Below are 26,718 nucleotides of genomic sequence, written 5' to 3' on the forward strand. Positions count from 1 at the left end.
GCACCAAAATCCAAAAACGTATGGATAGTGTACTACGAATCTTTTTGAGTTATGTTTGTTCTTCATTTACGAATGAACTTTTTAAGATTGAGCTCTTTTTTTTTTTCATTTTCAAATTTTAAAATCAATTCAAAGTTAGTTTATTTATAAGTCCTAATCAGATACAGAATGATGAAAAATCTCTGTTAGCAGTATATTATATAGACCAGTTTATTTCATAAAGGTTATAAGAAAATTTTTACAGTAATTTTGAATAAAAATAAAGGTTTTCAACTATAATTATCTTAACTAATAACGGGGATATTTCTAATAATTCAATTTTGCTTCAAAATCTGATGAAATAATTTATTCTAGGAAACTATATATATTATTTGTAAACATAGGATTTAATACAAATTTTAGTTTGTACGCATATTTTTTTATTTTGTTCATAATCCAATTCACTTAATGTAAACTACTCAGATATTTTGGTATCATGATCTGTCTCACCAGCTACATTTGCTAAGGAGCCAAGTAGATATTTAACTTACAAATTGTTTAAAAATAGAGTTTTTTTATAGTGTCTATAAATTATACTCTTTGAAATCCCCTTCTGTAATGTTCTTTTTAATTCTTGTGTGCTGGTGGCTGTTATTTACCAAGATTTAGTAATCATTCTGCTGCAGATAAAGATTGAGAAATATTCTCGGAGAACCTCAGCACAGGCTTTTTATTATGTGAACCTTCGTATAATACTGTTGCTAAGGTCTCAAAATTACCAAATGTACTATTTTGAAACATTAAAATATAATGTTTGCAATACATCACTTATTGAATATCAAAGTAAAAATAATGATCATTATTAACAGCACATTTTTTGTGTTTCTGTAATATGACAAAAGGGATTTGAGAATATAAATCTAATTTTTGGCTTTAAAAAAAGGTACAAACCTAAAAGGAACTTTTCTTATTTAGGAACTTATTATCTATTACTTGTCTCCTATTTAGGAATTAAGGGAATATTTCAATATCGACACGTGCTTCAAAATGATCTCTATCTCTTGGTTTTGATGACTTTCGGAGTTACAAGAAATCTATCTAAACCATCACAGAAGATAACTAACTTTAAAGGTAAGCTCATTGCTACTCTTGGGCAAACTTCTACATAATTTTTTTTCTCCACATTTTTATGTTCAAAATCACTTTGGCAATTATTATAAACGCAGATAGTTACTGTTATGAAAATGTCTCCTAAAACAATAAAAAATAAATTCTCCAAACTAACTATGATATTAAATATGAAATAAAATTTTATGTATTACACTCGTAAAGTCAAGATAAATTTGAATATTTGTTTTTATAATTCAGATCATTGCCACTGTAACACAGAATTATTTAAATGCAGTTTATCTATGAATTATTTTTTTTATTATTATTATTACTTATTGCACCATGCCTCAAAATCCTTAATATTAATTGAAAAATAAGTAAGATTTTTCTTAATTGTGCCAAAATAGTCTTCATCTTTACTATATCTGGGCAGTTCCATGTGAATTTTAAAAATAATAGCATGGAAAGGCTTTTATTGGAACAATATAATTCATAGTCATTGGTACCCATTTGTGCTAATTAAAATTACCAAGACACCAAAAGGTTTTTAAACTTGCAAAAATTAAAATATTATATTTATATATGTAATGATCTTCAAAAGTTGGCTGTGAGTTATACCCTTCAAGATAGTTCTATGATATATATATATTTATATTTTAAGTGTCTTACTGACCACTGCTCATAATCACCAAAACTTGAAAATTATTTTGACACAGATACCGAAATAGAAATCTCTCCTTTTGCCACATCCAAGCAAGCTTATTTATTTTTAAAATTATGTCATATTGTATTACTAAAGTTATGTTGTGATGAAATTTTATAGTACCTATATATTATTATATATTACTGTTTAACCAAATTGCTACAAATTTTTCATTTTCTATATTTCTTGTACAAAAAGGAAATTTCCTTCAAAAAATAAATTTTCATATTAATGAACTAGAATTTATATTACTAGCTGAATGATATTCATTAAAAAACTTAATCTTTTAAATAATGAGTTTTTTCTATAATCGATTTTAAATTGTCTTTTGTTTTTTTAGCAACAATATGTTTCACGAGCTCTTAATGGCCCTGAGTGGCTTTCCTGGTACAATTTTCTATCATTCATCCAAGGAACAAAATATTACGGTAAGCAAGAAACTAGTCGATTAGTATCAGTCAATATTAATAAAAAGTCAACATTACATTGAAATAATTTGTAAATGTTTAAGTATACTGTTTTAATGTTATAAATAATTTTAATGTGAGGTAGAGGAGAAGCAACTTTTCAAGACTTTTTTTCTAAACTTAATTTGTCGAAACATGTGAAGCGGTGGGGAGTTTTCACTGCATTTTTAGTTGTAACTTTATGCTAGAAGAAGAAGCTAACAGAGATTGGGATTGCAAAAGATTCACGGGCAAGTTCCTTTGGAGATATTTCCGCATTGTGATCTGTCGTGCCAAATACAATCGGCAAGGTGCCAAATAGATTTTAAACTTGTAAATGTTTGTAAAAAAACATGTAAATGTGTGTCCAGGGATAGCTACAAGCTATACCTTTCTGTGCTGTTTTTTTCGTTTCTCACAAGCCGCTGCCCGGAATTTGCCAAAATTTGGCGATTATTCTGCCACAGATCACTATATGAAAATCTCCCCATTGCTTTATCCCGTAGGTGATTTAGGGGTTAGACAGCAAAATTAAATGTTGCTACAGGGTTTGTTGATTTAAATCGCGATTAAAATCGTGATTTAAATCAAATTATTATTTTTTTTAAATCAACTGATGTTTTTATTTATATATATTGATTTAAAAAGTTAAAAAACTGTGTTTTAAATTATTGATACTTTTATTATTTTCTTTTCTTAGTTTGAAAATTTATTTTAAATAAATTGCTGCATTAATAAATTTTAGGTAACGAAATTACTTTCTTTCCTGGTGTGTGTTGAATTCCAACACATTTGAAATTACACTTTTAAAAATCTTTTGATTCTTCAGATTGAAAGTGCAGATTAAAGTAAACATTTAATGCCCTCTTAATATAGACTTGCATAGCTGTAAAAATCCATTAATATTTCTAAAGCTTGAGGTTATCTTAAAAAGAAATCACCCTAATATGCCAAAAATAGGATTTAAATTTTCTATTTCATCTACTCTTTAAATTTCAATCATGCATTTGTTTCAAAAAGGTTACTATGCATTCAAATCTATGTATTATAATAAAAATTGTTTTAGGTAGTTAGAGCTTCTAAAATATTGTTTTAATATAGTTTTAATAACTTAATTTTGATCAAACACTTTTAAAGTTGTTTGAATCATAAATCAAATTTCTTACAGTTTATTTGAATAAAAATTTAAAAAATCTGATTTAAATCAAAAAAATCCGATTTAAATAAAAAAAATCCAATTTAAATAAAAAAAATCCAATTTAAATCAAAAAAAATCAAGAACCCTTGCTAACAGACACAGATTGACTAATTATAACAAATGGCGATTAAAAATTATAAGCTAATCTCCACTTGAGCACAATTAAGCATGAATAAACATTGATTGTATTGTTTTTCATTGTTCATTGGTTGTTTGTTATGTACTAATGTAGTGAACGCAGTGCATTTACTACATTAGTACATAATAAAGGAGATTAGTACATTAATAAAGGAGAAAAATTCTTGTCAGACATATTAAGCATTATCTGCCATTGCATGTTCTTCAATCTGCTTATTTCCTTTCGTGTAAAACAACCAATATTGAAATGTGACTGATGAATTTAAATTTAAAAATTGTTCAGCAAACTTTTTTTCATGAAAATTGACATGATTAGTAGAGTAAAAAAAAGAATAGACTAGCTTTGGTAGAAATATTATTTTGATGAATTTCCGTAACATTTAGGTCTTATGAAAATAAAATCTTTTGATAATGCTTGTATGCAGAGAGGTGTAGTTTGTGGGGGGCAAAAGGGTGCACCTCTATACCTGGGAACTGCCTTAAGCACCAAATAGTGACTACAATTGAATTCGGGAATAAAATGTATTTAAACATACATGTCCTTTTCCATCTCATACGTTACAGTATTCAGAAACTCCCTTTTGCTTATGAATCTATAATACATTTCTTTCAATTTAATTTTTTTTATAAATAAGTGGTAGATGTAAATAATCTTTATCTATTTTTATTTATTTATTTTTTTGGAAGAGGAATATGATATAAATACTGTGATTTAATTTGTTTTTGATATTTTATTGAATCTTTTGATAATTATATATTTTGTTAATAATATGTGTTTATATATATATATGTTTAATTATATAATTACAGGTTTCATCATGTGTTCCAAATTTACACCCTGGTGAGAGAAATATTCTGGATCGTCTATGTTTGATTGCAACAAAATACAGACGTTTACATGATTTTGGGAAAGTACATAAATTTTCTGCAGATTTATCTGGAGGTAATTATTTAAAATCCATTTAGGCGCGCATCCCCATATATAATTTTCAATTAGCCGTAGGGAGTGTTAGCTGCGTAAATTACCACAAAATTTCTGACTTTTTTTATTATTAAACTGAATAAAAAAAAACAGTGATATAGTTTTAAAAAAATTTAAATCAATTGCAATTTTAATTTTTGCATAAATGTATAATGCAAGAAGCTGCATTTTTATATATATGTAGCTTCTTACTTTCAGTGAAACTATGCTGCTGTTAATAAGTGGCAAAATTATGTTAGTTTTTTTCATACTTAAATTTGATGGGTCCATTTTGCCGTAAATTTTACTCAGAATCTGCAATAGGTAAAAGCTAAATCATTTATATAGTTTCTTTTGTTTTTAAATTAAAATCCTTCTAACCAAATAATTATTAATCATTCATCAATGTTTTTTTCTTTTAAAATAAGGATTACATATACAGTAGAACCTTGCTTATCCAAGTTAATTGGAACCTATAGTACCTTGGATATCGGAAATTTTGGTTAATAGAAACTGTATAAAAACTCGCCTTGCTCCCAAATTTAACATCTTTTGAAATAAAAAGCAATAGAACTCTTTTTTGAATAATAAAAATAAACATATATAAAGTTATGTTTCACAGCTCCAGAAATTTAAAAAGGAAATCAACTACTAGTAATAAATTTTAAAAAGCAAATAGAAATTCGTTTACTATTTTTAATAGTAAACTAAAAGATGCATTTTCAAATACCACAGAAATCTCAAAAATGATTGTATTTTTTGAATTTAATATACATTAATTTGTTAAATTTATATTGCTATATCTTGAAATATCCAGTTGCAATTCGTTGCAAAAGTACATTGTTAGGAAAGTACAGTCGGATTGCACCTGGTGTTCAATGAACCACACGGCCACTAGAAACAAAAGCATTGTTCACCGCTGTTGACTTCTCAGAGTCAATATTTCTTGGAAGTTGAGTGTTTTCAGGGCTCATTCAGGAAAGAAAAAATATACAGACTTCTTTATCGGCTCAATTAACTTCGGTTAATCGAGGTTCTACTGCACTTAGAGAAAAAATTATGTTAACTATTAGTGTGTTTAATGAAATTCATTTGGGAAAATAATTATTCGTATGAATTTGAGGGTAAAAAGTAATAACCAATATTTTTAACTGTAGAAATAAAAAACATAAGTTATTGCCACAAGCATCTTTGGATATAGACTTATACTTAACTTGGGCAGAATTAAAGCTCTTGCTGGGTATACATAGTCCAGTCACATTAATGTGACCTTCACCTTCTTTTGACATCAACATGAAATAACTAATCAAAGAAGGCAGGTGTCAGTGCAGTGTGTATGAAAGGTATCTAAAGGAATCAGGAACATTGCAGATGACATAATGTAGAAATGGAGGAATTTTTCCGGCTTCCAAAAAGGCATACTCGTTGACTTTAAAGCCAAGGGGGGAAGCATTTTGCAAAAGGCTAATTTTGTAAACTGTTCATGTGCAGACATGGAAAAAGTATAGCGTGTTTGACAAATAACACTTTCCAAAATTAGAGACATTGAAATATGGTTCATCACAAGCCATGTGTGACAAAGATGAACATTGGCTGCGGATATGCATTTGGACAAATAGACATGCAATCGTTCAGCACTTTCTTCTCAATGATGGTTCCATGAAAGTTGCTGTGCATGGGTCACTGCTGACTGCTGTTCATTGGCGAAGAAGGCTGGGATTTCCGCGTCAGTACCGTAATTGGATATCCCCTGAGTAGCAACAAAGGAATTTTTCTGACTACTGTACTGTGTAATTATTGACTATAAGGAAGTGACATTTTGAAAAAATATGTGTTATCACTTTTTACTCAAAACTTTTTCACGTGTAAGAGCACTGTATGCAAAGTTTTATTTTAATTTCCCATAATGTACAGTGCATAAAAAAAAATGGAACTCCCTGAATAACTTTTAATCTAAAGATTGGATTTTCGCTTACTAACACTCAATCTTAATGGCTCGAGGGCCTAACTTTAAATCTGCTAATTAATTTGTGCAAGCAATGTTTAAAGTTACGAACTCTAAAGAAACATACTTTTTTTAATAAAATAAAAATCCAGAATCAAATCATTTATTCAAAAAGTCTTTTGATTTTATCTTTACTTTGTGATAATAACTTTGCCAACTGTAGGTTTGGGGTCATCAGAAATTTTTGTTTATTAATTTTTTGCATTTTTTATTTAATTGTATTTCTTCTGTAATTCAAATTAATTATATCAAAAGGTTTGTTACATATGTCTTTATCTCTAATGTTTTTAGATCCTTACGAAGTCAAAGGTCTTTATTTAAAGTCATTTTGTTGTGGTTTAGAAACAGTTCTCAACATGTATCAACAAGAACTTGTTGAAATTGAGCAAGAGTTGTTAAAAGATCCTTTTCTGCCTCTGACCCACTTTCTAAAGCTAGAAAAGGTAGTATGTAATATATACATTTTTATGAGTAGCAAAATCATAATCTAGTTAAAGTATTAAAATTTTAATACTATTTTATAAAATAGTTTAAATATCTTTCGTATCAAATTTACGCAATTAAATTTCCACTGCCTTAAAAAGCATTTCTCAGGAAAACTCTTAATATCTCAAAGTATACTAATTACCTTTCAATTTTCCTGCAAAATTTAATATATTTAAGTTTGCCTCAAATTGTTTCCTTTCAAAACTGCTATGTTTTAAACTTTACTCTACTTTCTTAATATTATGAAAAGTGTTGGAAAAGGTTTAATTAAAATCATTTTCCTTCCATCATTTTACAATGTATGTACATATACATATGTGTGTGTGTAATATATTCAATATAAAGCCATAAATGTGTTTACTGTTCCAATTAAAAGATTATTTTCAGAGTTAATGTAAAAATTTCGTGAAATGCATAATCATTAAGGAAATTCTAAAAAAATTCTTTTCGAGTCCATATGGCGTCATTTTTTTGAACAAATCAGTTTTTACAATATTCCTTTTGATTTGTTGAACAGTTTTGGTACTTTTCGGTTTGCTGAGCACAAGAAAATTCAGCTACTTTTTTTTTTTTTTTAAAAAAAAGGTAAGAAGTTAGTGGAGGTCTATATTTTTAGGTTAATTTTTTTGCTTGTGCCAAGCTAACTGAAAAGTACCAAAACTGTTTTATGTGTAGATACAATGTTAAACGATCATCACACTTGGTGAGAGAGCAGGGGGCTAAACCCCCATATCTTTCAATTTTTACTTTCCGCTCATATAGCAGAACTTTATTTTATAATTGGATTACGATTATTATAATTATAAATAACATTACTGATTTTCATTACCAAATGCTATTAAGTATGAATAATAAAACAAGATTGCTAAAGGTATTTATCACTAATTTTTTTTTAATGTAGATTTTATTTTTACAATCTATTCATAAAATCGTAAGCTAGTTACAATTTTAAAATTAACTTAAGAATTTTTAATGGTAAATTTTTACCCAGAAATAACTGAATTTTCATTTTTAAATTAATAAATGATTTTTCACAATTTTAAAAAATCTGATTAAGTGGTAAACAGTTTTGGAGCTTTTTTAATATTTGGGCTGAAAATTGTAAATTTTTTCATGATTTTCATCTCAAATATTAAAATAGTTTTAAAGTATTAAATTTTTATTGTTATACATAAGATATTAACATTTAAGTGCGAAATTACCCTACATACTAAAGAGTAATGTCTTGACAAGTTTATTTATTTATTTCTACATTCTTTCAATTTTCATTTTGTTTATTCTCATTTTATTGTTCTAATGTTTTTCCTTTAGACTTTTATTCATATATATTTTCGGCATTAACAAACACTTAATCTGCATGTATTTAGTCCTCGCTAAACTGTGCTACCGTAAAGTGCTCGACTTCGCGCGCAGGTCGTCAAGCTACCGAAGCGAGGGTGCCATCCCCTCTGCAGAGGATCAAAATTGTGATGGCATGTCTTCGGATCATCCTCCGGGATGTTTCCCAGACCGTGGCCAAAGCCCATTGTGCAGCTCTAGTGCGACGTAAATTAACAACAACAGCATGTATTTAGTTTCTTCTAAGCTATACTGTATGTTGAAAAGAAGCCTTTAAAACTCTCAATGTCAGTTTATTTATAAGAGCTGACAAATTATGTATTTTATTTTATTATTGATAAATATCTAATCCATATACATTTTAAATATTATTGTATGTGCAGAAATTTTTGATATGATTAGAATTAGAAGATCATTGCATTGCTATGTCATTTAAAACTAATCTCCGAAAACAGAAGAACTTATTTAAGAAATTTTATTATCAATTGTTTAATAAAATTTCATTTATCATACACTCAATAGTGACTTATATGCATATATACGTAAAAACTTTATAAGCATATTTTTTTTAAATAAATTAATACTTGTTTTTAAAGTGGGATCCTCTCTTTGAAGTACTATGCAGTATAGTGAAAGAAATTCAAGATGAACAGAAAATGGTAGCTATAAAAAGTCATAATTTCTTGTTACAAATCTGAATATTAATTTTGTATATTTATTACTCAAGCTTACCCTTATTTATTTTTTAGAAAAGTAATAGAAAATTTTTAAATGATTTTTAATGTATTTAATGAATTCATTTTAAATACAAAAACAATTCTTTTTATTTTAAGCATAGATATTAAATGACTTCTTTCAAAAATGCTTCAATATCTTTCAGTGTCTAGTATATGTTTCTAAAATAATACCTACTGTGAAATTTAATGCTGTCTAAAATCTGTGCGTTAAAGAAAGCTCCTAAGTTGTATTTTCTCTCTGAAACCCACCATTTTTTTTTAAGTTAGCAGAAGTATGTGTAAAAATCTGATGTCAATTAGCATTTTTTGAAAAAAAATCCATTTTTGCTGTTTTTATTTATTATAAAGCGAGACTTTAAAAATTCATTTAGGTGTTATTTTGCAATCGACGAAAAACAGCATAGTTTTTAGTCATCTGCAAAATAATTTCCGACTTGAGATTAACTTACAAGTGTTTGCAATAATTAAGGGATGGCTGTTAACGCAAAAATCATTACATTCAAATCAGCAAATTTTACCGAGGCCAAAAACCGACAATTATTTCTTCTGGACTCCTATGGCATGTGTTTTAGATCACAAACAAACTGTGCTCTCTACCTTACTACATTCTAAATGGAAATTCTTTTGTGATCTTGTCTCCCAGGAGGATTTCCCAGAGTCACATTAAAATCAGAACATGGGAAAGTAGAAAACATAGTTTGTTGGTTTTGACGAATGTGAGGGGATGTGCTAAAATGGAAAAGTTGTTGGCTCTCAGTATTAGTTAAAAAGAAAAGAATAGTCTATGGTTGCTCAGATATCAAAATTTTTGTTCCAAGAGTATAATTAAATTGCCTTATCAATATTTTTTTAGATCTCGAAATAAGCCATAGTTTTTTCTATTCACTCTGTATAACTTTATTAATGAGATGACCTAATTATCATTCCATTCCTCTTTAATTTTATATTGCATTATAACGCTTTTCTAACAATGTCTTTCCATATGAAAAGTTTTGAACAGCAAACTTTCACTGCTAATTTTTTCTTACAATTTTATAAACAATACGGTTGATAATTATGTTAAAGTTTATTTTTTTTATTAGTTTAATATGGAGCTCAATTCTCAAGTCTAAGTAGGCTTATGATTGTGACTAAGTTATGATTGTGAGCAAACTGATAAATTTTATTTAACATATAAATATGCATTAAATTCAGTTTTTAATTAACAATGTTCTCACTGATCTCTATGCTTGATATAACTTTTCAGACCCATGGTTGTAGAATTTTAGAGCTACTCTTCAAACATTCTGTATCTGGTGTTCCTCTCATTGAAGTTGCCATTAATAAGTAAATAATTTTTTATCAAACATTTTTTGCTGTTTTTCCTAAAAGTCTGTTAATGTTTACTACAACATATGTTCTTTTCTAATGTTTCTTTTTTTTTTTCAAATAAATATCAAATTGTTCAATTCAAAATAGAGTAAAGGTGTAAAAAAGCAAAAAATATATGACAAAAATTGCTAAATCCTATATTCAAAAAATTCATTAACATAAAGATAATTGCATACAATATATCTTAATTATATTTAGTGTATTCATTATATCTTAGTTATCTTCTTCTTAAAATTTTGATATGCATAATGTAATATGACCATATAAAACTTCTCTATTAAATAAGACTGGATTTCAAATAAATATTTTTTTTAAAAATCTTGCATCCTCTAACACCCTCTGGCAGTAATGTTTTCAGGCTTTCTGTGACAAACTTCCCTAGCACTAATATTTTGCTTTAAGATACCTTTAATTATAACAATTACTAATTTAAAGTAACGGAAACGTTGTGTTTACAGAAGAAAGTATGGAATAAAAATTTTAAATTTAAAAGTAATATTTTTTAATTCTAATATTATAGGCGATATTTTCACATTTTGTAGGTGGAAAAATGCACTAATTATTTCCTCTTTTGAATTTTGTAAATCATTACACAAATTAAAATTCTTAAATAAATTAAACAATAATAAATCCCAATTCTTACATAAATTAAAAATCGTAAAATCCCTGCAGTATCTCCCAAAATAAAGACATGAATGGAACTCTTTAAAAAAGAGATTCTTAAATAAGTGTATGTAAAATATGGTGTTCTTTACAGAAAAATAAATGAAAGAACATTTCTAGAGCGAACTATCTTTTTAACTTACTCTATTTCTGAATTTTTCATTTTATATAATTTATTTGAAATTCTAGTTGAAGCCAGTCATTACCGATTTTTAAAAAAATCTCAAATGAGAATAGAAAAATCATGATTATTCTTCTCTCTGATGCGCAAGAAAGACATGTTTGAAAAAAATTTCTGCAGAGAAAAAAAACGTTTTTCAAAAAATTATGCAGAGAAAAGAAAACGATATTTTCCTCTTCCCAAGTGAAAAATCTTTCTGTGAAAACACTGTAACGTTCTGCAACAATGTCGCTGTGTCACCGCAATTCTGCCACGAGGCTCTAACATTTCCAAATTCCCTTGAAGATTTCAATCAGATGTTACATATAAGCAATTGAACTGATATCACTCTCACTTCTTTTGTATTTCAATTTCAACTTTTTATTATTTTTTTGTACATAGTAAAAGAAACATTAATTAAAAAAAAGTAAAAGCTGGGGAATAATTGAAAAAATTTAATTTATTTATTTATTTATTTATTTATTTTTTTTTTTTTGAAATTTCTGTTGTAATCAAAATTTTGAAGAGGTGCTTTTACAGTATCTAAAGGTATAGCTAATTAAATATTTACTTGCTTGGCTGGGGAAATTGGACAATATAATTTTCGTTTTAATATTATATATAGTTATTATATTATACATTTCATTTTAAAAACATGAATTGTTTAAATATAATATATTTGCTGTTATATTTATATGTTGAAGACTATCTTTTACTGTCTTTAGTTTTATTTTTATCGCTCCTCAATGTGTAAGGCTTCTTGTTGACTTATAACCGAGAGGTCTGATGCAGGAGCATGTTAAAAAATTATATAAAATATTCCTTTATTACAAAACTGTATCAGCAGCTATTTAACACATTTAAATTTTATTCTGTTTTTTATTTTTTTCCCCCCAGAATTCTTCAAAGTTGCCATTCTGTTATGTATCGACAAGTTTTTTCTTTAATGATGAATGGAAGTGTTGAAGATCCATTTAGGGAATTTTTTATTCAGCAAGATACATCTGCAAAAAGACCACAAGGCAACAGTAACTTTGCTTCTGATAAGGATAATGTAATAAAATATTTAATTTTATAATTGTTTTGACATTCAGTCAAATTTTTTTCTTATAACTTAAGATTTTATTACTGATGAAGTTGTTTCAAATAGGTAAAATACATTATAGAACCTACACTTCTTCCCTCGTATATACCATCTAACTTAGCAGCAAAAGTTCAATTTGTTGGTGAATATGTTTCTATTTTGGGAGCAACTGAAAATTCAGATTCTTGTAAGTATTTTTTTAAATTATATACCCGACGTCTCAGAAATTTTCTATCTAGTAATCAAAAATTGGGTTTTGATTTATACACTGGGATATATTTTTGTAATATTCAGCTTATAAATATTTAAAGAAAAATGTTTTTTCTCCTAATTAATACCATAATGGTATTGCTCGAAATAAATTATTTTTAAAATAAGCTTTAAGACTTTTTAAAATAGGCTTTTTTAATTGGCAAAAAAGTATTTTAAACCGTCATTAATTTCAATAACATTGATAAAAAAAAAATTTAAAAACATTTTTATGGTGTAGTCTAGTATTCATATAACAAATTCAGTTTAGGACATTTAAAAAATAATAAAATATTACATAGGAAGATTAAATAATTATTTTATTTGTTAATTGATTCAAAATAGTTTCATAGTACTTAGTTATATTATTTGGGACAATATACATAGTGAAATTTTGCTTTGGAACAATTTTTTTTTTTTCGTATCTAAGAAATAAAAAAATATGGAGCTTGAAAAAAAAAACTGATTAATTTTTGCTAATTGAAAAGATAAATAAATAACAATTAAATCAAAAGAAAAAAAAATAAGACATATGTTCCCAGATCTGGGCTGAAGAGCATCTGATAAACTAAAATAGTTGATCTTAACAAAAATAAAGCTATCTTAAGAAAATATGATATTTTGAATCAACCAGTAAGATAAAAATTCCGGCTTACATTTATAGAGAAATCTACAATCAATCTTTTCTGATATGTAGATTTAATATCAAATATTCAAAAATAGTCAAATTTTATTTTATAAGTTTCCACAAACAAATAATCTATAATAATAACAATGACTTAGATTTATTCCCAAAAACAAATAAAGTTTTTCTTTCTCTGGCTAACGTAGTACATTTTTTACTGTAAAAAAAAGAAGAATGTTGTTATTAATATTTGGGGCAATTTAGAACACTACATTTAAATCAAATTAAAAGAAGAAAAAAACATCTCTGTAATGAATGCTTTATTAGGTATTTTATTCATTGCATATTTGTTAAAACTGTTAATACAGCAACAGAAAATTTTTTATATAATACTTTTGTAATCTTATTTTTATTTAAAGAGATTTTACTGAATATTTCGTTTTTTACAGACTCCTTGTTTTTAAAAAAAGAACGGGTTTTTGCTAAGAAATTTGAGAAACTAATTGAGAAGCCATCATTTTCTCTACTTAATTTTGAAACAACGGTTGATGATATTCGAAAGTGTGCATCTGAGGTCTGTATTTTTGAGCTAAAAATTAGGTTTTTTCTGTGCTATGACTGTTTAGTTTTCAAATAAATGAATCGGTAAACTTGTTTAGCTTATTAAAATATTCAATTATAGAAAGAGTAGAGAAAGAATATAAGTAATTAATAGTAATAACAGCATAATTTTATTGCAGCTTTTTTCTTTTAAATTGATTTTTCAAGGCTTAATTTTCAGAGTTCAACTTAATTTTGACCAACTTTCAAAACTTAAATTTGACCTAAATTGTTCTCTAAATTTTATGAACTTTCAAACTTCATAAAAAGAAATTTGTTTGTATAATATTAAATTACAAGTGCATATTAGCATTAAAAATTGTGCTTGAAATTGATTCTTTTATCGTTACATTAAACTTTTAATTGTGTTCAGTACATTATTATCCTCTATTATTCAAATATATTTGTAAAATAAAATCAAGATTGTTGAAAACTTATAATATCCTATTAAAGATACCATTCAATTTTTAATAATTTTAAGCCTGAAGTAAAAAAAAAAATTTGAAATTTTTATATTGTTTATGTTATATAGGTTATTCAGTTAAAAAGTTACTTTGTTTGCTTTGTAAGTAAAATGCTAATAAATTGGTTTAAAATTTTTTGCTTTGTTCTCCTTGAGTTTCATGAAGTAATATAAAAATGGAAAAAAAATGTTCTGTAACTTTTATAACTGATGAAGCAAAATTTTTATTCATATGATAGTTATAATGTAGATTAAACAAATATAAATACAGTTGAGTTGGTATCATGAATGACACCCCTGTCATTTATGCAGAAAGGTTTTAGATACTTTTGCAATCATTTATTGCAAAATTATGCTTCGAAATTTCTCTAAATCAGCTGAATTAATTAGTATTATACATTATCTAAACTAAGTAAGAAATTTAATACAAAATTGTTAATTTCAAACTTTTCATTGTTATTGTATTAAAAAAAATTATACTCATTTATTTATTGTTAAACCCAATAGTTACTCATGTTCCTTTTCCTAAATCTTTAGCAGTGGCTTGCAAAAATTATTTTTGACAAAAATTTAACCTATTCATTTTATTAGTATTTTCTATACAATTTTACGGACATTAGCATTTATTAAACATGATAATGTAACCTTTTTTATTTTCCTACTCAAAAGTAATTTTTCTCAATGTTCAGAAGAAAATCATTTTTTTTTATGAATTTATTTATTTGTATTTTGAAAATATTTTAGTTGATACAATTTAGATGCAATTTTTTTATTGGAATCTTGGCTAGTTTTAGAACCAGAAAGTTTTTTTTAACACTATGAATTATTTCGTAAAATTGTATAGTTTTTTTTTTTTTTAATCTTAGAAATGAAAATCAAATGAAGAAACTAAGAAATGTCTTCTGTTTATTTAATTATTTATTATTTGTAAGAATTTTTCTGTTGATTTTGAAATGTTTAAATTTATAAACAAGTTATTGTAAAAATTTGAATATAGTTAATAAATTAAATTTTGAAACAAAGCTAACAATGACTATCTTAATATTAATAATAAAGTAGGTGCTTTTCAGATCGATGGATGCAAGTTTACCTTAACATATTATAAATACTTGTACAAAAATGTAAATATTACATGACAGCATATGTACAAATATACAATATTTCCAGTTTTTTAAATATATGACTTGTTGTGAAGCAATTTTAAATTCATTTTGTATTATTCATATACTCTGAATGAAAACTTTATTATGACCACCTAACAGTTTCATCAAATGAATTTTTTCATCTTAGTATTGTTTTTAGGTGGCTAATGTTGAGCTTAAGGTCGGGATTTAATGTGCATGGTAGTCTGAAAATAAGACATTGTACAACTAAACATCATTGTTTACTAAATACATCCTGTAATGCTCATGATTTATCGCAATGAGGAAGGAGGATACTTTAGCAAAGATAATCCTTCTTACTATGTAGCTATTATTGTGAAGGATTGCTTTCAAAAATATAATGGAGACTTTAGTTTGTTGCATAAGCCCCCCCCCCCCACAATCTCCATATCTCGATATTAATGTGCATATGTTTGATGCAGTTGAAAGATTCCTTTATCATCTAGATTCACAACTATTCAGTCTCGTACTGTTGCAAAGTGTCACGAACATACCAAAAACTACTTTTCAACATCTCTTAGAGTCCATGTCAAGAAAAATCAAAAATATATTAAACAGGAAAGAAATAGCTAAATGAAATATTGAAGGGGTGGTCATAAAAAAGTGGCTGTTCAGTGTCTATTTTCTGAAGTGCAGAAAATCAATTAGAATTTCCCATTATGTAAGATTGTTAACCAGATTAAATAAAACGATAATTTATATTATATAAAAGTTAAAATATTTCTCTTTAATTTTAGTATTTATGGGATGTGATTGTTAAGCAATGTAATGTGAAAAATCATTTTAAAATCCTCAAAGATTTTTACCTTTTGGGAAATGGAGAGCTATTCCTCAACTTCATTTGTGAAGCTAACCAACTGTTAAGAATGCCAATGACTTTATCTGCAGAAACAGGTTTTTGTAAAATTTTGTTTTTATTAATGTTATTATTATGTTTAATTTAAGTGTATAAGTCAGTAAAGAATATTCTTCAGAATATTCAAATTATTAACCAATGAATATTCTTCAAAAAAGTTGTTTTAATTTACAGTTATGTCACAGTTATAGTTTAATTTACTTTGAGGTATGATCATAACATTTAAAAGAACAAAATTCTTACTAATACTTCAAAAGTTAATACAGGTTTTGTTTAGGTACTTTATCTATTCTTACTTTTTGTATTTACTACTTTATTTAATGTTAGAAATCCATGGTATAATATTTAAAACTATAATTTTTTTATTTATTTATGTTTTATTTCATTTTCTTACAGAATAAAATATCTTTTGACTACTACTCACAGTACTAAAAATAATTTTTAAAAAATTTGGTTTCAAATCTATTTTGTACTATAATATAAAGTAGATGGCATTTTTATTTAAAATGCGCATTTAAATTTATTTGCTAAAGAAAGCTGTTTTTCTGTCTAAATATCAGCATACCTATGAAATCATATTTCCCTATATGTATGTATATCTTCTTCCCTAGCTTAAAAAAATAAATTATGGGAGTATGGTTCTTTAGTGTTATTCATATTTTGTGAACTATCAGAAATATTAAATGATATTATGGCATTGGGAGATATATAAGAAGATTAGATAAGAAAATAGAATTTTAGCAAAATGTAAAATAAAATGAAAAACCAAACATTTTGACATTATTTGAAGTAAATACGTGTTATACAATTTTTTAAATGTGAGTATTGTATTTAGCTTGACAAAGCAATGCTCATATATGATACAAACAAAGCAAAGGAATCACTTGTCAGCAGGGTCGTTTTGACAAAATTTCATTTTGTCTGCAGGGTAATTTTGTCAATTCGGTCACTTTGTCAACTATGTCATTTCTTGGGCAAATCATTTCTTCCACTGGTCATTTTATCAGTAGGCTTGAAGAAGAGAAAAATGAATGTTAAAGATAAGAAAATATGGACAAAACATTTGATCGGTGTAAACATTAAACAAGTTATTAGATTTTCTAATATGTAAAAATAACATTTTTCAAAATCTTCAGAACAGTATGAGATTAATAATTACTTAACTATTTATTTTTGTTTACATATCAGGGATGCATCGTTAATTGGGACCTGGGTACATTGTTTTATTTTATTTAGTATATTATTACATTATTTTTAAAATTTCGATTTCTTTGTGATTTCTTGATATATTTGAACTGTAAATACAGTACAAAACCAGTTATCCGGAAATCAGAAAACCGGAAAACCAAAAGACCGGAATGAAATTTGATAAATTTTCCCATAATTTTTTTTTAAAAAAAAAACGTTTTTTTTTCTCATAAGAGATTTTAGGATTTTTCTTTCTTTTTTGAAAGATGTTTATCTTACCATCATTTTGGAAATAATCGTTAGTGTTCATCTTTTTTTCTTCTTTTTAAGATTATTTCCAAATATTTGTTTGTTTTTTTTAGTTGGGTTTAACAATAAAAAAAACGGCTTTTTGTAGCGATTCAGAAAACCGGAAAAATCAGTTATCCGGAATAGCGATGGTTCCGATCGTTCCGGATAATCGGTTCCCTACTGTACCAAAAAAATAAAGCATTCATGATATCACAACTTTAAAAAATTTTCATAAGTTAATAATGCTTCTTAATTTTTTAACTGTGTTATTAAATGTGATTTTCGTAATGGGTGTAAAAATTCCTCCCCCTCCCCATAATTACCAATTTGTCACTTTAGTATCTTTTAATTACTTTTAATTCTCACAATAAATATCCTTTGTTTAATAATGTCACACTAGAGCCTCAATGACATCGGTTAAGGAATCATGCTTAGTAATTATTTGAGGACAATCTTTGCGCATTGCTCTATTGCAATTTGGATATTAAAAAAACAAATGTTGGTACATCACCGATTCCGGTTAAATTTTCGCAGACTAACTATCAATTTATTTTTTTTTAAAAACTAAATTAAAAAACAATTTGTAATTCTGAAATTATTTCAAAATTAAGCAATATCGGATTCAATATAGAATTTCGTTGAAAAGAAAAATGACTTAAAATGAAAAATTCAGTCTCTTCTTTTGTTCCACCTGTACTTTTCTGCTTTCTTTCACTTGCTATATCAAGAATCATTTACAGTAATTATAGTAAGTTCTTTGCTGTGCTAATTTATTATGTATAATTTATAATCTTCAAAAGATTAACATTAACGAACAATCTTAGCAAGAAATGCAAATAAAGTACCTCTAAAACTCCAATTGAGCAAAGGCTCAATCTTTGCAATGTTACATAGTAAGTACAACATAAAGAGTAAGCAATTTTAAAAAAAAAAATTTCTCTTCTGACAATTGCAGTATATGACACAAAGGCAAGTTTGTTTAAGTTGTTTTAGGCAAGTTTAAAAAAATTTAGTCACTTAAAAATATACCAAATTTCAGAGACATGCAGATGACATAACGACCCTGAGCATGAAATGACCCTATCAAGGAAATAGTTTATCGATTAAATTACCAGGTTGATAAAATTATCTGTAGACGAAGTGGTGTTGATAAAACGGCTTGCCAGTTAAGTGATTGTCAATGAAATTGACAGCCAAAATAGCTGCTAAAATGTCATTGCAACTAAATATTAACTTTCATTAAAACAGAAACAAAGTATCCATGGTAAAGTATTTATTTAAAAACATGTTAAACCTAAAAATACTCAGACACATAAGTTTTCAACTGAAGTTTAAATTATCTCATACTACAGATAAGGAATCATGTCAACAGCAAATGAAAATAAAAATACCATGACGGATGTCACTGACATAAGTTGAATGCATGAGAACGCTACGTCACCAAAAACAGGTTTCATAAAACTGAAGAGATCTAAACTTTATTATAATCGATCAAAATATCATTTTTAAAAAAACTTTTAGCATTTATTTATCTAATTGAAATGAACCAGACCCCTCAATGTTTGATGTTGCAAAATTTTTAGTGTCACCCTTCGAGTTGACTAATCAAAGGTTGACTGTACAATGTATAATGGGTTTTTTCTGCCATTATTGAAGAATTTTAGTAATATAAAGTTTTTTAGCTTTCAAATATTTTGCTACATTTTAATCAGAAGTTTATTTCATTTTTAGATGCAAGTAAATTATTTACTTCTGTTGTCCGAAGAATTTATCCTGATGATGAATTGATAACTGAAAAGTTCCGTATTGAATTTCAAGAAAAAAGGAAGAGTTAGTATATTGGTTTGATTTGCTTAGATGAATTTTTTGATGTTATGTGTGAAATAAAGTTTTAAAAATAAAATTAATGTGATAAAATTGAGGCAAAGTAGTTAAAGTTTGGGTAATTTGCATTACTTTAATAAATTCTTTCTATAAATATTTTAGAATTTTGTATTACTTTAGCCAAATTATTTTTATCATGTACCCAAGATTTCTACAGTGAAAAGAGAAATCTTGTATTTTCGGGGAATAATGCATTTTTTAACTAAAACCTGCAACAACAAAAAATGTTACAAACTTGGAAGAATAAACCATTTTTAAAATTTTCTGTAACAATGAATAGCCAATGATTTTCAAAGTAAATATTTTTTATACTTCAAAAAATTCTGCTTAAAAAAGGTTACATTATCTTAGATTTATTAAGATATTGATTTATACAAAATACTCTTTGTTTAAGAATTTATTCTTTCAATTTTTTTTTGCTTTTATATCCATATTTAAATTTTAATAATACTATTTATTACACTGATAATAATTGTTTAAAAAAATTTAGCATTCTAAATACTTTGATTTTAAGAGATTTTACTTCTATTACAAGTAAGATATTCATAGCTATATGACATGTTACTCCAATAATAAACTATATTATATTAAGTTTTTACTTTTTTCTGGTTCTTGTGCAAAATATGGTCTCTGTCTGTAATTTATATGCTTGTGTATTTTAAAATCTACATTTAAACCTTAACCTATCTAAACCTTCACCTCTATCTGTAATTTATATGCGATAACCTAGCGATATTTAATTTTTTACAAAATAAAATATTTAACATCGAAAATTAAGTTTCATTCTTCTGTAAATGAACCATTTTGTACCTTCTCTGCAAAACGGACACTCCCGCTACCAGATGCGGACAATCATTTATACCCTGAAACATTATTTTCTATCTCTACAAACCAGTAACAATTTTTCTAAATTTGAAAAAAAATATATCTGTTTTAAAATTTTAAGGAAAAAAACATGCAACTTTCCATCATTTTTAAGGCATGTAATTTTTTTTACCTTGCACACAACTGAAAATATTAAGCTATTTCACTACTAAAAAATCAAGCTTTCTCCTTTCACCTTTCTTTATCTTTGCAGAGAAAAGAAAGAAAATGATACTGCTCATGTGACATATTTCAGACAGTAGCATCTTTTTATCTGGACTAAACTGGTTATGTTTATGGATTGTAGATTATTTCACTTATTTTTATATCATTGCAATTATTCTAACAACTTGCGGGGTTAAACTCTGTTATTAGTGTTCCCTTCCCGTACACGGACAACTGCCGTAAGCGGGCAATTTTATCGTTCCCAAGAGTGTCCGTTTTATTGAGGTTTCACTGTACTATGTTTATCATAAAATATTTATGAAAACTATATGTACTATTTATAACAAAAACATGGTCTGGAATTTTGTTGTCATTTTCCTTAAAAACAGTCAAAAAATACTGCTATTGTAATTGAGTGAGCATTTATTCTGGTATCTACATAAAAGCCTAACATAAAGATTGGATTGAAAATATTCATATTTGTTAACTGAAAATTAAGATTTTCATATTGATTCCAAAAAATCATATAAGATCACTTCATATATGATTTTTTTTTTTTTTTTTTTTTTTTTTTTTTTTTTTTTTTACTGCTTAGAATCATTGCACATTCTATGTTTTACATTTTTACTTTTGAAAACTATATTTGTTTTAGATTAATAATATTTTTAAGAAAAATTAAAATTTACGTTTTAACCTAAAAAAGTTAGACTTTTGACTTATTCCAGGAGATCTTAATGTGCTTAAACCTGACCGGAAAAAGAAAGTGACAACTTATAATCAACTTGAAGTTTTGAATTTAGAAAAAAGTTTTTATTGCTACACCCTACTGTATATTAACACCCTACTGTATCATGGCTTAATATACATTGTAATATTAAGAGTATTTTACCTTTCAGATATTGAAGACATAGACAAAGGTACCTTATCTAAAGCAAAACTCGAAACTGGATGGTCTGCTATAAGTTTGCACTATGATGTACTTTCACCTCTTCACATTCTTTTTACTCCTAATGTTATTGATCAGTATGTATTTTCTATTGCAGTATAAGTATTTTTTTAAAACAGTTTCTATAAATTTAATATAATTAAACTAATATATTTTTCCTTTATTATATTATATTCTCTTACTATTGCTGGCTCTCACGTGAGATCATTTTTTGTACTTATTATTTTGAGTCCACTTTTGATGATTGTTATTTAAATGATTAAATATGCATAAATTTCATGCAAAAAAAAATCCTTGATGGAAAGATAATTTTTTCTCGTTTTTCAAAAGAAAATAAATTGAATGAAATTTTATGTGTTAAAAAAACTATTTCAAGCAGCTTATAATAAACATATATATTTTTTACTAAAGCATTTTAATTTATTGCATAAAATATTATAGCCTAAAGAAACCAAAAATATTTTTGAGTATACCCATTTGCTTACATTTATATAACACTGTGCTATTTTTATGCCCTAGGTACAATATGGTGTTCAGATTCTTGTTATCACTTCGTAGAGCACAAATGGAACTGCATCAGTGTTGGGCCTCACAAATGCAAAATAAAAGAAATTGCCTTGATTCCTCATTAATACCTTTTTGGACCTTAAGATCTCACATGTCTTTTCTGATTGATAACTTTCAGTATTATGTGTTGGTATGTCTCATGAATATTTGTTCTAGTTGTTAACTTCATAATTTTTTTTAGTTGATTTGTCATAAATTTTCTATATGCTAAGTAAAAAATGAAACACCCTGCATAACTTTTAATCAAATGATCGGACCAAGACTCAGAATGGTTTAACATCAAATATGCTAACAATTTGTTCTGTCTATATTTTAAGTTATGAAATCAGGCACAAAAATGTACTTTCTCTGAATAAGCATACTTTTTTTTCTGATTCAGATTTTTGTTCTTCAAAATATGGTAGGCAGCTGCAATCTGGAAAATTTAGTCCCAATAGTTTGAACCTCTCAAACCATTAAGATTGAGTCTAATCATTAGATTATTAGTTATTTAGTGTTCTGTTCTTTTTTATTATTATTATTTTGCTCACTGTAGTGCATGTAAATTCATGTGCCAAATTCACTTTTTAGGTTGATGTTTTAGAATCTCGTTTCTGCAAACTAATCTCTAAAATGGAAAATGTGAAAGATTATGAAGAATTACAACAGTCTCATGAACAGTTTTTGACTGATGTAATTTCACGATGCTTCTTGGAACTAAAAACGGTAGAAAGACATTTATGATTTTATTAATTATCGCTTCTTTTTTTTTATTTAAACTTATATTTTTAAAAAAAACTTATTCAATATTTAATTTCAAATTACACAAATTGTTTACTAATTTTAAGTTGTTCTTGAAACTTCTTTCCATAACCAGCAAAATAGAATATTTCTGCCAATTTATAAAATTTAAGTTAATGTAAATTGTAGTAGGACTGTTGAAGATGTTATAGTACTTTTTTTTCATTTCAACAAGAAAAAAATTGCACAAAAATTAAAATTTTTAAATGGTTTTAAAAAATTACTATTTTCTTCTTGAAATTTTGGTTTTTACCTTTCTAAGTATATGATACATTATTTTTTTAAAAATTTTATATATTGTGCTCTTAATTCTTTGTTAATTTTGGTTTTTCTTTTTCACTTAAAAAAAAGTTTGTCCCAATTTTTGTTTTATAGAAATATTATTTTATGTAACATGCATGACAACTTAGTTGTAACAATTTGGTGTGGAGAAAAAAGAAACTTATTTGTAGAAAATATATCTCTGGAGTTCATATCGCAGGTTTCCATTCTATTGAATATTAAGTTTTTCTAAACAGCCTTGCTGCATGCACAAATGTAATGTGAATTGTAAAAAAAACTTACAAAGATTTTAATTGGAATGAGAAGGGAGAAAAAAATTTCTTTTCTACCTGGGATTTCAACTCAACTTCAATGGTTATCTTATGTGACGTCATGGTCACATGTTAATTTAATTTCGAAGAAGATTTATTTACTTTGATTTTTCTTATGCTGTTAGTTTACTAATTTAGTAATTCAATATTTGATTGTCATGTTCTGTTGCACATTGTTATAGTGAAAGAAAAATGGAATTTCAAATTATTCTTTAGATTAATTTTGGCTAATTAAATACTTTTTAATCATTACTGTTACTAAAACTTGCTGTTTTCATCAAAAAATTAAAAGAAAATTGATTCTGAAAAATGTATGAAAATAAGTCTTAATCTATGAAGTATAATCTATCTTATGGTTTGGATTTGAGAAAAAATCATTTATTCTCAGCCTCCAGGAATAATTCTCAATATATATTTTCAGTGTATATTTAAGTGTATATTTAAGTTGATATATATTCAAACAATATATATTCAAATTAAAAAAACTGAATTTAACTGAACTTGTGTAGTATAGCTTTTATATAGATTTTTAAAAAAATTCATTTTAAAGCAAAATTTAACTAAGATTGGTAATTAATTTTTAATTTGAAGATTAAAAATTTTCAACGATGCTTTTCACATTTTAGGAATAGAATTAAATTTAAACTAATTCGTTACATAAAAATTGCTTAAGAATTTGGAAATATTAATCTTGTTAAAAGCCAAAAAACTACATATGCAATTAGAAAAATTATAATTATGTTCACTCTATACATTTAACTTTTAGTCAAAAAAAAGTTTTTTTTTATTGCAAATATTTCAATATCTTATTTTTTTCTAATTTCTCTCATTAAAATAATAAAATCCAAATTTTTTCTAGTTTTAGTTCAAAGTATATGTTGCTATGAATCTATGTTATTCTACTTGCTACATTAAAAAGTAAAAACTGTAAAATATTTTTTCATAATGCAAAATATGAGATTTATATATAGTCTACTATTCTTAGAGCAATTCTGAGAAAAGCTAAACACCTTTTAAAAACTCTTACTTTTCTATTTTTTATGACATATTTTATTATTATAAAATTCTAATTTTTAAAACATGCGCTTAAACATTATGATAAGGAGTTATGTGTTTTTTAATGAAATGATCATAAATTCTAATGATGCATAAAACAATATATTTTACACTATTATGAAATAATTATTTACTTTTTTTAGAGGATTTTAAAATATATCACTAATCTTATACATAATTTTAAATATTACATAACTAGTAGTTGTAAAGTACTAATAAATTTTTAAATGCTTTTCTTTTCTATTTAAATGTTGCTAATCATCATTTGAGCCATTTGTTATTATTTTTTGATATTATATTTACATATCCATAAAAAATATTTGTATTCCACAATTATAAACCTCTAACATTATTAAAAAAATTATTTTCTTAATTTCTTATTCTCATTTATGCAAACTATGTGTCGCTTTTCTATCTTCCTTTTTAAAAAAAAAAAAAATCTATTTAAAAAAAATATATTTTTAAATTACTCATTTAACAAATTGTAGACAAGAGAATTGTTATTAAATGTAATTTTAAGAAAGACATATTCTCGTAATCAAACAATACACTTTGTATCAGCTATGAAATGTTTTCCTAGAAAAAAAAAAATTTTTTTTTTCAAGTGTAAAAACAATTACTTATGATTTGGAAAATATTAGTTCATGATGACAAACTGTATTTTTGTTTCGTTAAGAAGTATTTGCTTAATAAAATAAGTTGATAAGTTTATTAGCAAAATCATTTAGTGAATGACAAACACAATCAAAATAACCCAATTAAAATAGATAATAGAATATGCACTATATCATGGGAAAGCAAGACTCTTTTATGCCAGCATTTACACTTCTCTCAAATAGATACTAATCTAGCCCCCTTTTGCTGCCTATTTTGCTTACGTAGGAAGGGGTTTCAACTTTAACCCGGCATTTGGAAATAAAATTTACAATATTTTATACATTGCAATATTTTGGTTTATTATAATGTTTAAGCAGGATGTGTAAATGTTTTTTTTTTTTTCATACTTTTTCCTTTAGGTGCATTTGTCTCTTAATGAAATTTTAGAGTTGTGTTCATCCTTTTGTAACCTTATGAGTAGATTAAGTTCAACTCGAAGTCAAAAAGAAATAGCCCAGTTTGAAAATCTGAAGCTTGTATGTATATTATTGTTTTATGTCAATTGTGTTGTTTATATCTGTCGTGGAACAAATACTTTTTTTTTCTTTTCTTTTTTTGCACTGAACATAACTGGATCAGCCGAATTTTAGAATTCTATTTGCTTATTATTCAACTGTTAAATTAAATGTTAATATTTTTTTATCATTTCTTTTATATTACTTAAATTATTTCCGAGACTATAAATTATAGTATAAAATCCAAAAACATGCTAAAACTTTATAATATTAAAATAGAATCTTCTTAAAATAGTTATTTAGGATTAATCAAATCAGGTTAAAAGCTCAGATTATGCAAGTTTCCCTCTCATAAAATGATGCAATATGTTCAAAAATTTACAGCAGTTCTGTTACATGCATTGCATTGTTAAATAACAGGGGAAAAAATTTATGAAGATTATAATGAATGAAAAGCCTGTTATTTTTTTTATTTTTAAGTTATATTAATAGGTGTGAATAATCTCCTTAGTTAGTGCAGACGATATTTTAAGTTATGAAATCAGACACAAGAATGTACCACAGATTTTTGTAAAATGCATACAATTTATATCATTTGCCTATCTTTTACATCCCTTGCTTTTCTATGAAACAGCAGCAAAAATCTTCCATTTAGTTTGTTCCTTAACAAAGAATGTTATTAGTAATTACTTGCTACTGGATAACTTTATCTGAAACTATAATGTGGATTACACATTTATTTCATTAATTACTTGAAATTAACGTCTGGTAGTGTGCATATATTTAAATTTCTTCATTGTTTGTTAAATGCATTAATAATTTACAACAAAAAAAAAAACATTAATTTACATATTTTGTTTGAAAATTTTTCAATAAATTATTTTAATACAAGGAATTTCAAAATTATTTTTAAAATTATTCAAATCAATCTTATTTT

At 26.0% G+C, this 26,718-nt stretch overlaps 1 protein-coding gene across 5 annotated transcripts; it reads left to right on the forward strand.

Annotated features, from left to right (window-relative positions):
- The first annotated feature begins 34 nt into the window (after nucleotides 1–34).
- On the forward strand, nucleotides 35–25,931 carry LOC107455387 (gamma-tubulin complex component 4). Of its 5 annotated transcripts, none has more exons than XM_016072929.3 (16): nucleotides 35–223; nucleotides 988–1,110; nucleotides 2,133–2,220; nucleotides 4,385–4,517; nucleotides 6,832–6,983; nucleotides 8,961–9,023; nucleotides 10,348–10,427; nucleotides 12,193–12,349; nucleotides 12,446–12,566; nucleotides 13,703–13,827; nucleotides 16,217–16,373; nucleotides 19,546–19,644; nucleotides 21,624–21,750; nucleotides 22,193–22,370; nucleotides 22,811–22,945; nucleotides 25,686–25,931. In XM_016072929.3, the coding sequence occupies exons 3-16, from the start codon at nucleotides 2,140–2,142 to the stop codon at nucleotides 25,914–25,916; spliced, it is 1,839 nt and encodes a 612-aa protein (XP_015928415.2). In that variant the 5' UTR covers nucleotides 35–223; nucleotides 988–1,110; nucleotides 2,133–2,139; the 3' UTR covers nucleotides 25,917–25,931. The 5 variants fall into 5 exon arrangements, with proteins under 5 accessions (XP_015928415.2, XP_015928418.2, XP_042903293.1 ...); XM_043047357.2 differs by lacking the exon at nucleotides 35–223 and adding an exon at nucleotides 520–745; XM_043047358.2 differs by lacking the exon at nucleotides 35–223 and adding an exon at nucleotides 798–822.
- Nucleotides 25,932–26,718: the final 787 nt, after the last annotated feature.

This window comes from Parasteatoda tepidariorum, chromosome 3 (genome assembly GCF_043381705.1).
Source record: "Parasteatoda tepidariorum isolate YZ-2023 chromosome 3, CAS_Ptep_4.0, whole genome shotgun sequence".
Taxonomy (NCBI): domain Eukaryota; kingdom Metazoa; phylum Arthropoda; class Arachnida; order Araneae; family Theridiidae; genus Parasteatoda; species Parasteatoda tepidariorum.

Bases quoted from the DNA above. Each gene is read 5' to 3' on its own strand.
- LOC107455387 (XM_016072929.3), top strand. From the start codon at position 2,140: ATGTTTCACGAGCTCTTAATGGCCCTGAGTGGCTTTCCTGGTACAATT. The intron at 12,350-12,445 runs GTAATAAAATAT...TGTTTCAAATAG, and splicing joins TTGCTTCTGATAAGGATAAT to GTAAAATACATTATAGAACC. The intron at 21,751-22,192 runs GTATGTATTTTC...TTTATGCCCTAG, and splicing joins ACTCCTAATGTTATTGATCA to GTACAATATGGTGTTCAGAT.